The 13,443-nt window shown below is 41.9% G+C and overlaps 1 protein-coding gene across 1 annotated transcript; it reads left to right on the top strand.

The window, feature by feature from the left end:
- Positions 1–5,873: 5,873 nt before the first annotated feature.
- LOC128705504 (uncharacterized) lies at positions 5,874–6,829 on the top strand. Its single transcript, XM_053800669.2, has 2 exons — positions 5,874–5,958; positions 6,186–6,829. The coding sequence occupies exons 1-2, from the start codon at positions 5,874–5,876 to the stop codon at positions 6,827–6,829; spliced, it is 729 nt and encodes a 242-aa protein (XP_053656644.2).
- Positions 6,830–13,443: the final 6,614 nt, after the last annotated feature.

Raw genomic sequence — 13,443 nt, 5'->3', positions numbered from 1 at the left:
GTGAGCGTGCTTATGCTCCCGTGCAAGATGTTTTTCCATACCCACCTGTACTCGGTGTATTTAGAGAAGGACGGCAATATTCGTGTCCCCTTTCTATTTACAGTTTATCATATTTTTCATTTAAACTCTTCTTTCCTTAGATCAATGTGTTTTTCTAGTACTTCGCTGACAAAAATGCATTCATGGTGTCCCCTAGGCATCTGGTTTTCTCATTTTAATAACATTGCCTGTTGATCTTACTATGTTATTTATTTACGGTATACATGCATTTTATTATGTTATGTCTCCTATCAGTCAATGAAGTATATTTACTGGTTACAGTATTCACGTGCGTGGCTGTCTCTTTGTGTACTAATGAGACGTGTCCCCAGGAAGTGCTTGTAGCTCCCGGTCTGCTCTCTCAGAGCAGTTCATCCTATCCAGTAGTCTGAGTGTGGTAAAGTCGTTTCACTCAGTGTTAAATTTTATGGAGGTATAACTTGAAAAAGCTCAGAAATGAGCGAAACTTCGTCACAATAAATACTTACTCTGCAGACTTTCCTACAGATCGATACCATGTGTACTCAAACCATCCTTCAAGTGTGCTCGTATATGGGTATGTTTACTGAAGATTCGCTATTTGTTACTTTCTGCTAGACGTAAAGGGCTCTTATACGTTATTATGCTATTATCTGTTGAATATAAGCAAACATAATTTAATTGCGGCAACCTCATCTAAAATGTCACAGAATAACAAGTATTTATCTTATGTAGAAGTATTGATCAAGAAGAGTGTAGAAATATTCGTCCTGTTTGAAGAAGTTACAGCATCCTGAGTCCCTGGCCATTTATTGTCTGGTTTCCCTGGTCTCCCTGACTGCCGTTACCTAGAACAAAGGAGCAAATTATGCAGTTACAATGCCAGTGTTGCTTACATGCGTTGCAATTCTTTATGTAGTAGGCAGTCCCGTCCCGTCCCATGAAATGGAGAATATAAAACAAGACATGGTGCGTTGATCGTTTGCACTGAGGCAAAGAAAGTATCCTTGTCTGCTATACCAGTATTCCTTGCAGCACAAACGCTCAGGGAAAGTTATCTGTCTGCTATGCAAGTATTCTTCATTATACAAGCGATCAAGGTGTATCCGTCTGCTATACCAGTATACTTGTCATAATTAACGGTCGATGTAGGTATCCCCGTCTAATGAACCAGTTTACGGTACAGTTCAAACGATTAGAGAAGGTATATACTAGTACACCTCACGTTACCTCTCGTCCCTCGTTTCCCCTTTCTCCTCTCCATCCTCTGTTACTCCTTTTCTCTACTTTTCCTTTCTCTTCACGCTCCCTTTCTCTCTATCTCTCTTCATCTCCTCATCTCCTGTTTTCTAATCCTCTCTTACCCTTCTTTCTCCTATTTCCATTCACTCCTCTCTCCACTCTCTTCTCATTTTTCATTCTCTCTTCAATGTCTCTTTTTCTCTGTCCTCCCTCCTCTTTTACCTCCCTTTCTTCCCCTGTTTTCTCCTCCCCTCTCACCCCCTTCTTTCTTTCTCCGCTTTCCCCACTTTTAACATCCCACAGTCTCTCAGCGCCAATAAATCCTCAGGGCTCCACCAGATACTTCACAAAATTGTTTTGAATACAAAATGTGTTTCTGAATTACTTAAGATACATAAAACACTCAGTGCAGAGATTGGAGGAGATGTATCGTGGTGATGAGACTTGGGGAGATGTTTATAGGTACAAAGACTGTGTGACATGTTGATTAGTAATGAGACTGCGGAAGGAAATTTTTATTGGTGGAGAGACTCTTAGAGATGTTTATGCAGATATTGGTAAAAATGTTTATGGGTGAAGAGAGTTTTTGGGAGATGTTCTTGGATGCAGAGACTGGGGAAGATGTTTATGACTAAAGTGAAGAGTTGTTTATAGGTGTTGAGACTGGAGGATATAGTTATGGGTGAAGGGGATAGGGTAAATGTTTACAGGTGCAAAGAATGAGGGTGATATTCATATCGGAAGAGACAAGGAGATATGCTTATGGGTAGAGTGGGGAGATGTATACGGGTGCTGAGATTGGGGGAGATGTTTATGGACACAGAGGCCGTGGAGAGATGTTTATGGGTGCAGAGACTATGGGAAATGTTTATGGGGGCTAAGATTGGGGGAAATGCTTATGGGTACAGAGACTGGGGAGAGATGTTTATGGGTGCAAAGTCTGGGGAGATGTTTCTGAGTGGGGGACTGTGAGAGATGTTTATGGGTACGGAAACTGGAAATATTTATGGGTGCAGAGGCTAAGGAAGATGTTTATGAGTGCAAAGATTGCGGAGAGATGCTTATAGGTGCAGAGACTGAGGGATGTTTATGGGTACTGAGAATGAGGAGAGATGTTTATGGGTGCTGAGATTTGGGGAGATGTTTATGGATGCAGAGATTGGAGAGAGAGATGTTTATGGGTGCTGAGACGAAGGAGATGTTTGTGTGTAAAGACTGGGGAGAGATATTTATGGGTACATGGACTAAGGAGAGATGGTTATGGGTGCAGAGACTGTGGAGATGTTTATGGGTGCTGAGTCTTGGGAGAAATGTTTATGGGTTCAGAGACTGGAGACAAATGTTCATTGGTGCAGCGACTCTTGAGAGATGTTTATGAGCGTAGAGACTGGGGAGATGTTTATGGGTGCAGAGACTGGGGAGAGATATTTATTGGCGCATATATTTGGCGAGGTATTTACGTGTGCATAGATTTGGATATGTATCTTTGGGTACAGAGACAGAGGAAGATATTAATTGATTGAGACACTGGATATGAATAGTTACAGGAACGTGTTTAAAAGGTGCAGTGACTATTGGATATGTTTATGGGTGCATAAACTGAAAGAAATGTTTATAAGTATTGAGAGGTGCAGAGACAGTGGGAGATGAGAAAGTGTGAATATACCAGAGATGTTTATGAATGCAGATACTGGGGGAAAGGTTTAAGTGAAAATGTAATAAAATACGAGCGGCCAAAGACTGTTCAACAGCCTCCCATCACACATAAGCGGAATTACCAATAATCCACAGCTGTCTTCAAACGGGAACTGGATACAGTACCAAAACCAGTACTAGACGAGCAAGGCTGTGGTTCGTACGTTGGATTGCATACTGCCAGCACCAACAGCCTGGTTCATCAGGTCCTGATCTACCAGGAGTCTTGGTCATGGGAAAGCGGCATGGGCATTGACCAGTTTTCAGTTATGCTCTTACAAAGTTTCACAGAATCTCCACAATTCGCATGTGTGGAGATTCTAAATGGGAAAAATTCTGGGCGGGAAAACATCAATAACATGCTATTTTCCCGCCCAAGAGAGGATGTGCCTACGCTCGACATGTGCCTACACTCGACATGTGCCTACACTTGACATGTGCCTACACTCGACATGTGCCTACGCTCGACATGTGCCTACACTCGACATGTGCCTACGCTCGACATGTGCCTGCACTCGACATGTGCCTACGCTCGACATGTGCCTACGCTCGACATGTGCCTACACTCGACATGTGCCTACACTCGACATGTGCCTACACTCAACATGTGCCTACACTCGACATGTGCCTACACTCGACATGTGCCTACACTCAACATGTGCCTACACTCAACATGTGCCTACACTCAACATGTGCCTACACTCGACATGTGCCTACACTCGACATGTGCCTACGCTCGACATGTGCCTACACTCGACATGTGCCTACACTCAACATGTGCCTACACTCGACATGTGCCTACACTCGACATGTGCCTACACTCAACATGTGCCTACACTCGACATGTGCCTACACTCAACATGTGCCTACACTCGACATGTGCCTACACTCAACATGTGCCTACACTCAACATGTGCCTACACTCGACATGTGCCTACACTCAACATGTGCCTACACTCGACATGTGCCTACACTCGACATGTGCCTACACTCGACATGTGCCTACACTCGACATGTGCCTACACTCGACATGTGCCTACACTCAACATGTGCCTACACTCGACATGTGCCTACACTCGACATGTGCCTACACTCGACATGTGCCTACACTCGACATGTGCCTACACTCGACATGTGCCTACACTCGACATGTGCCTACACTCGACATGTGCCTACACTCGACATGTGCCTACACTCGACATGTGCCTACACTCGACATGTGCCTACACTCGACATGTGCCTACACTCGACATGTGCCTACACTCGACATGTGCCTACACTCGACATGTGCCTACACTCGACATGTGCCTACGCTCGACATGTGCCTACGCTCGACATGTGCCTACGCTCGACATGTGCCTACACTCAACATGTGCCTACACTCAACATGTGCCTACACTCAACATGTGCCTACACTCGACATGTGCCTACACTCGACATGTGCCTACGCTCGACATGTGCCTACACTCGACATGTGCCTACACTCGACATGTGCCTACGCTCGACATGTGCCTACACTCAACATGTGCCTACACTCAACATGTGCCTACACTCAACATGTGCCTACACTCGACATGTGCCTACACTCAACATGTGCCTACACTCGACATGTGCCTACACTCAACATGTGCCTACACTCAACATGTGCCTACACACATGTGCCTACACTCGACATGTGCTTACACTCGACATGTGCCTACACTCAACATGTGTCTTTACTCAACATGTGCCTACGCTCAACATGTGCCTACACTCAACATGTGCCTACACTCAACATGTGTCTTTACTCAACATGTGCCTACACTCAACATGTGCCTACACTCGACATGTGCCTACACTCGACATGTGCCTACACTCGACATGTGCCTACACTCGACATGTGCCTACACTCGACATGTGCCTACACTCGACATGTGCCTACACTCGACATGTGCCTACACTCGACATGTGCCTACACTCGACATGTGCCTACACTCGACATATGCCTACACTCAACATGTGCCTACACTCGACATGTGCCTGCACTCGACATGTGCCTACACTCAACATGTGCCTACACTCGACATGTGCCTACACTCAACATGTGTCTTTACTCAACATGTGCCTACACTCAACATGTGCCTACACTCGACATGTGCCTACACTCGACATGTGCCTACACTCGACATGTGCCTACACTCGACATGTGCCTACACTCGACATGTGCCTACACTCGACATGTGCCTACACTCGACATGTGCCTACACTCAACATGTGCCTACACTCGACATGTGCCTACACTCGACATGTGCCTACTCTCGACATGTGCCTACACTCGACATGTGCCTACACTCAACATGTGCCTACACTCGACATGTGCCTACTCTCGACATTGCCACATTCTTCTACCAACTTAAATTATAGTCTAATTTAGTGATGAAGCCTCTATAGCATTTAAGCTGAGTTAGAGCTAGGTATAGGGTAATTTAGCGTAGAATCAACGATTACTTTTATTTCAGTCTACACACAGTGACAACAGTGAGCACTTGTGGTAGGACCTCCCTCACAACCTCCAGGCTGGCCAGGTCACCATGGAAATCGGAGGGATGTTTAGACGACAAGTGACAGACTACCACTTACTGACGTTTTATTTTTATAACAAGCCGAATTAAAGAGGGCGACTTACCTTACATTAGGCTAGCAAAGTGAATAACACTAACATTCGCAAGTCACTTTACAACGTGAATGAGACTCACATATCTAACGAATTAGCCTCCTTATTTTTTCCCCGAAGTCTGATGGTCTGGTGTAGGTCATTGACTCAAGACTTACCCCGCTTTTCGTATCTGGTGCTGTTCATAATTGAGGGTAATAACATACAGACCTCACTCTTCGCGACGAAAAGTGCTCGTTGACAATACTGGTGAATGTGTATTGATATGTGGAAAGGTCTTTCACTGCTCTTCAATTCATCAAAGTTACAACTACACCCAGCATACACTGCCCTGTGTAGAATCAGCAATGGTGAGAACAGTTCTGCAAATCTGCTAACCGCAATGCCTTTTCACTGGCGCACTTGTTTGTTCCTATCAGTTGTGGGCGTGTCTCCAAGAGTTAGTCAGGCATGCTATTGGCTGACTACGTGTAAACGTGCCTTGTCAACGCAGCAGCAGCAGCATCTGAGCAGCACTGTTGTAGTCTTACAGTGTCAGCAATCACTAGGGTGCGTTGTCATTTATCGTCATGAACAGGAGGGGACGTTTCTGTTCTGCCTGAGGGTGTTGTTGAGGAGCCTGCAGCGGCTGTCGTTGAACTAGAAGCAGCTCAGGCTGAGGGCCAGGAGTCGCAGAATCCGTGGCCCCACCTGGATGACTATTTTGTCCTTAAGTCAAGGGATACGAAGAATGCCAATATTTTGTACTTCCTGTGCATCATGTGCCAGCACAGCGCGACCATCATCAGGGGACAGGCGGCGAGCCTCTACAACTTGAAGTCGCATGTTAAGAGGAAACACCCAGCACATGCCGTCAAGTTTGAGGAGAGAATCCAGGCCGGATCTTCCCTTGGAAAACATGGGAAATCTTCTTGTGGCAGTGCCACTAACAGGAACAGCAGCAAGTTATCACAGCTGTCTGCAAAGAGAGCACGCCAGACCACCATTGACGAAGTGTTTGTTGCTGTTGGCACTAGTGTCCGTCAGTCTGTGGTGGACACAAAGATTGTGGACCTATTCGTCTGTAAAACACTACCACTGTATGTACTGGAATCCCTCACCTTTGTCAGCCTGATCAAGACGCTAAACTCCAACAAGATTTCGATATCCATCCGCACCCTGGGCAGGAGGATTTTGGTCAGCCATAAACAGCTGGAGGAATATCTTATAAGGAAATTATGAGTTAAAAGCTCTTATTAAACTATTACTATAGTTTTTTATATTTTCTTAATTTTCCTGGGTATTGCAAGTTATGACAGTTCAGAAGTACAGTAACTTTCTCAGTGTTGTAAAGTAACAAAGTAAAACTACCTGAGAACTGTACTTGAGTAACTTTTCTCGGTATTTACTTTTCAAAAATTACTGATGATGTAATGAGTAACGTATCGTTATCAGATTGTACCGAAGTAAAGTATTATCAGACTTCAGTACTTAAGTAAAAGTAAAAGTAGTGAGCAATTTCAGGGCATTTAAAGTGAAATACGAAAAAAAAGTTACTTAAGTACAGTACTCAAGTAGTTTTACTTCGTTACTTTACAACACTGGTACTTATACTCAAATATTAAAGATGAGTACTGTTTGCTATGATGCTTCAGTACAGCGACAAGTGTGTCCTTTTCGGTTACTGGCGTTACATCACAAAATTAAACAATCGCTATGTTGGCACTAGCGGCACTTGATCATCATATGACTTTGACATTCTATGTCTCATTAGGAAGCTCTCCAAGTCTGTTTCAAAAGTCTTAAAAGTAAAAGTAAAAGATCAAAAACTAAACCGAATCTGAATTCATGTGAAAAAGTTAGCGGTGCAGTTTAGCGTTAGCGGAGCTAGTTTTTTAGTTAGCGGATTAGTGGTTAGCGAAGCTAACTTTTCGGTTAGCTGTGCCCACAACCGAGAATCAGAGGTAAGCAAACCAGTTATCTGGGCCTCTGTTCTACATAATATTTTGTAACCATAATCCAGCAGTCTCATAGGTTCTCATCTCACTTATGAAGGTGTTTACCTTTAACATAATCTATTAGATAACTTATAAGGGAAAATATTCAAGAGAGATTTCTCTAGTTCCTGGGCCATCAGATAAGGAACAGATTTTAATTGTATTATTACTAGCTCTCTCTGCCTGTGTACATTAGGGAGCACTGAAAAAATACAAATTTTAGAGATCAAGCTGCACTTTTCAGGCATTATTTATATGGTCACAACAAGCTTTTGTTTAAAATTTCTGACCATTTCATGCCCATTTATCCTGCAGCATCGTGATTGACTTTTCGTCAAGCATTTAGTTATAAATTATTGATTGCCAGGATAATAATCAAGTGTACATGGTTTATATCATTTTTGGTTGTGAAGATTGTATAATCAAAAGTACATGAGTTATATCAATCATCAACTATTTCATTTTAAACTATTACAAGTTATAAGTGAAGTCTTTCTTGGTGCAGAACTTGGGCATCACTTTCCTGGAAAATATTCTTTGCCTGATATATGCAGCTCTTGCCTTCTGTCCAGTCACTTCAGTCCAAGCTTCAGTCATCAATTTTATCCTTCGCTCAACAGCTTGAGAGTTGTTTAGCACTTGGGCACCTCCAGTGGAATGTCAATAATTTTCAGAACGAACTGCAGATTAAGTCACTTATGCAACATATGGGAATCTTTATTGAAGAAACATTTCGTCACACAGTGGCTTCATCAGTCATATACAAAGCAGAAAGGTGTAAGGAGAGGAGGAGTTTGAGGTAATCAGTGCCTCAGCCTGGAGTCGATGTGTTCAATCCATCAGTCTTGTAAAAAGTACAGCATAGGTATGTATGTAATGTTCGCCAAGACCGTAGTCCTGGCACGGGTCTCTATCTTGCGATGACCCGTCTGTACAGCATAGGGCCTTAAAAGTGGCTTATATACTGTTGTCAGGTGAGGCAAAGCAGGAGGAGGCAGGGTCACAGCAGAACCGTCCCATGATGTTGCAGTGTCTGACAGATGTGATAAATGGTTTAAAACCGACTTGACGGTTTTAAACCATTTATCACAATTTTCAGAACCTGTTGATAGAGAAGCAATGATAGTTCAAATGATAGTTCTTTGCTTGCCGCTTTAGTTTAGGAATTACTACTTTTCTTGAGTTGACAATAGGAGCCACATTGTCATTCTTCACTGTCATCCACATCATCAGTGAAGATTAACAAGTCCTCGTCAACAGCATCTGCAGAATCTTCTCCATCCTCATCAGAGCTCTCATTATTTTCTTCTGTCTGATGATTCTCTTCTCTAATTTTTCTTTTCATTGAGGCAGCTTTGTCTCTCACAGTCATGTCTTCATTAGCGCACATACCAAAAAGCAGCTGATCTAGATTAGATTTTGCCACCGAAGTGGCTAGTTTATTGTGCACCCCATATCCATCCTGTGGACGGTAGTGCAAGAGTATATGGATGCACAAAAGCCTAGGAACTAGGCCCCAAAAGGGGGTAACAGGTGTACATATGGGTTTATATCTACGTATCTACAGTTCATTTATCTGTTACAAGCAAATTTAGGAAATTTGCTTAGTATATCTGGTAACTTATTTTCATTAATAAAATATTTTGACATGTCACATAGGTTATTATACTGTCTGTCTCTGTATTTCTGAATAAGTGGACAATTAAGCACATAGTGTTCAAGACAGTGACCATATGGCTGATCACATAATTTGCATTTAGTTTGACCATCATCTGTGTGTCTCGCAAACTGTCGGAAGTACTTGTAACTAAGCCTAAGCCTGGCCACTACAACATCAGTCAATCTGTTCACATTGCAACTGATCTGTGTGAGCAAAGTAGGAATTTCTTTACAGTCTTCTTTACTATATTCTTTTCTTCACTGCTCAGATGTCTCATAAAGTGCAGTGAATGGAAGACGTGCACAGCTTGATGTGGAACCACATTAGAGCACTGAACTTTAAAATCATGATAACGTCTCTTTTTAACTCCTGACTGGGTCATGATGTTGCCACATACAGCATAAGGATCGCACTCCATGAAGTATTCCACCGTGGCACACACGGTGGACTTGGTTCAAAAGCAGCCAAGTCATCATCAACCACACGTGTGATCACTTCTTTGGAAATCTTACACAAATATTTCTGGTTCCAGGACAGATCCTCTGCCACCTTGCCATTCAGAGCAGGGAAATCAGTGAAATTGACTGGCTGAAAAGTAACAACTGGCAGCTCAGACAGGCGATCCTTGATTTGCTTGCCAATGGGACCTTTCCAATACTCAGGACCACTTGGCTTACTGTCATAGTGGTAGAAAACAGCCCGAAATGGCAGCTCATTTCCATGAAGCTGACAGATGAAATAATGGACTGGGTGATCAAGCAACATTTCAAGTTAATAAATAGTTCCATTGTCAGCTTCGACATTTACATTGGTTCCTTCACTAAAAATACATCAGGCTGACTAGTTAGTTTCTGTTCCATCAGAAATGTATAGATAGTCTTGGCAATCTCCTTTCCATGGCCTCACTTGAGAGTCACATGAGTGAGATATTCAGTGCCGGGCTCCACCGTGATGACGTAATGATCTTTCACCACTAACTTCGGACTCCATTTCTTGGTCTTCTCATTCTTTGTCATTACACTAGTGGAGGTCTTGTTGCCATCAAAATACAGTGATGTGATATTTTCCAAATTTTCTAGTTCCTTTTCTTGCCTCTCTGTTCGGCATTTGTGTCTGGCATCTCGTAGCTTCTGTGATCCAATAACTTGACTTTTGTCATCCTTGGTGATAATGCCATAATCCATTAGGGTGGTGTTAGCAATGCCAGCTCCAGCATAATCACCGAGAAAGTTAGTTAATATTTATAAATACTGCAGAGTACGCAGATACAGTTCATAAAACACTGCACTGCACTACTCAGTAATACAGACATTTTAAAAAATTTAAATCGCAAATGCTGTAGGCTAAACCCTCAACCAATCAACTTCACATTCGGCACTGAGTCTAAGATGTATATAAGGAACAATGCTCGAAGAGTGCAGCTTTGACCAAACTTTCAATGCTCCCTAGCTGCAGCATGCAGGTGTCCATAGCTCGATTGCTAGCTCACTCACACACTGAAGTCCGTGGTTCCATCCTTGGTATGGATGGAAACATTAGGACGTATTACCTTAAGACACCTGCTATTCCTGTTCACTTATAAGTACCTGGGTGTTTGTCGACTGGTGCGGGTCGCATAACCATAGTAGGATGTCATTGATGTCAGCTACATTGTACTTGTAGAAATTATTATTATTATTATTATTATTATTATTATTATTATTATTATTATTATTGCTGTTGTCGTTGTTGTTGTTTTCATTATTATTATTATTATTATTATTATTATTATTATTATTATTATTATTATAAGAAAGTGAATGAAAGCGTCGCTTCAGTCTTCCTGCCTATTCATCTCCCCGTTCATCACACTTTGTTAATATCGATAAGTGGAAGTCAGATGTTTGTACTGAAAACAAAGCGTTTCTCTTTTTTCTCTATAATTGGAAGTTACCTCAACAACATAGAAAAAAAAATCACTTTTAAATGCAAAAGATGTTTCACTTGCCCTTAAGAGCCGAGGCGACTGTTTACCTTGTCAGCTGCTGAGTCTGGTTTACTGAAGGCTGTTTTAAGATTCACAGATCGAATCCTACATTTTCTATGAACAATGTTCAATAGTAATATGGAACTCCGATAGTTTACATTCTTTATATATATTTTTTGATTGCTAAATAAAAAAAACACAATTTAATTTATTAGAAGTAAAAATAAGCATTGTAACATAATACGCAAAAAACAGCGACGAAGGAGAGAGGAGCTTACGATTACGTTATTTGTGTATTGTTACAGTCACGGTATTGTGCCTTGTTGTTCATTATCATATGATAAACTTCTTCAAACGAACGTAAAAAAAACTGTGCTTAATTAAATTATAAAAAAAAATGACCTATAGCAATCTTTTATTTCTCGTTGGAATGATAATATCCATAAAGAAAAACTCATAATAAGCCAAATTCACATACGTTTAACATTAATTTGAAAAACAGGTAAAACAAGTAACCTGTTCTTCGCATGGCGGCCATATTGGAATAGCGGCCATACTGACTTACCTCGCGGCCTGACAATGGTATACACATTACACTCATGCTTTTCAGTTTTTTATTCGGAATGAATCCGTCTCTATAAAAATTTCTAGGTTCGCCATTTTTGGGGCTTAATTTTGCTAATCTACATCGTTTCCCGAGCCACGCGAGGCGGCTATGCTTTTTCTGTTTACTGCACTTCCACTGTAACCTATTCTAACCTAATCTAAGCCAACCTAATATAACCTATACTAATGCAACCTAACTTAGAAATATGAACTATAACTATTATGAAATATAACTATTAGCATGAGGGTTGCCCTCTCACTCAACTTCTGAACTGGGCAGTAACGTCCGGCTAGAACGAACTAACTAATATGAGGCAAAAGACCTTTTCCGATATAAGCGCAGCAATAATGGCATAACAAACACTAGATGTGCTAAATACTGTACTATAATTTAGAAATATAATTACAGTTTTATAATCTATATATTCCCACCTTCAAATACCCTAGTTGCCCACAGTACCATAATTGTAGTTCTGGTAACACAATTATGACAAATAAGGAAATATCCAGGAACAACATCTTCCGGTCTAATGCTTAGTCTGTTTGTCTCTCTGTTGTTTAGAATAGAGGCTGCGTACGTGGATTTCACGACTGGATAGGTTATTGGTCCCATTTCAGTCATGAAATTCAGTCTAGAACCTGCCACCCCATTCTGGCTTCTCCAATAACTGGTACTCTCCTCTACTACTGCAAAGGACGCAGTATGCATATGACAGACCATGGCTTCTCCAGGTATCTGGTGCAGGAGGTAGCCCACTCTTGTACGCAACCCTAATGAACAAATGTGCACTTAATTCACTTGGGATATTTACGCACAAGATGGTAGCTGTGGGAGCACCTAAAAATACCTATGTGGGGAGTCACAGTCTCGTCTGTGGTGTACTTTCGCGGTATATATATATATCCATGTAGAGAGAGATAACCAGTAATCCACGATATTTACGAGGGAGTCCCTTCGTGGTTCACAGCGTGACTGCCGCTGCGGACACGGCTCAGGTTTCCCATGGGCCCTTCTTGGCGGGGAAAGAGACTGACTGCAACCTCTTAATGTATGGGCAGTGTAATTACTACGTTAAGCTAAACGACTAACATTAAATTAGCCTAAATATCTGTAGTGTAAGTAATAACGGTAATGCGTAAAGTGGCCTAAGGAGTTACGAGGCTAAGTCGTAGAAATTAAATACATGTACAGAATGGTGGCTCGATATTTCCAACATCTGTCTTTCATTCTCTCCCTCCATCTCTCTCTCTCTCTCTCTCTCTCTCTCTCTCTCTCTCTATTTCTAAGTATTTCATATCTGAGGCACATCCACCGAATAACCTGAGCAGCAAAGCAAGATTGACAAATTAAGGGTGGCTTTTGCTACCTCAACAAGGTGCTATTCATAACACATACGGCATATGTCTCTGCTCAGCTTGGAGTATGCAGCACCAGTATGGAAGTAACATCTGATAAAGCGTGTGAAGATTCTAAAATAAATTTGGTAATTAAGAACAGAGATAATTAGCAAGGATGTTGAGAAATACTTCTTTAGCCTTAGAACGACCAGGAGCGAAATAATGAGGGTGGAATCCATGCACTGTTTTAAGAATAAGTATGACGAACGAAAAAACCCAGTATAAGCTA

The sequence above is a fragment of the Cherax quadricarinatus genome, chromosome 9, assembly GCF_038502225.1.
Source record: "Cherax quadricarinatus isolate ZL_2023a chromosome 9, ASM3850222v1, whole genome shotgun sequence".
NCBI lineage: Eukaryota > Metazoa > Arthropoda > Malacostraca > Decapoda > Parastacidae > Cherax > Cherax quadricarinatus.
Note: the sequence above shows the minus strand (reverse complement) of the source record. Positions and strands in the feature narration are given on the sequence as shown.

Bases quoted from the DNA above. Each gene is read 5' to 3' on its own strand.
- LOC128705504 (XM_053800669.2), top strand. From the start codon at position 5,874: ATGTGGAAAGGTCTTTCACTGCTCTTCAATTCATCAAAGTTACAACTA. The intron at 5,959-6,185 runs GTGAGAACAGTT...CGTCATGAACAG, and splicing joins CCTGTGTAGAATCAGCAATG to GAGGGGACGTTTCTGTTCTG.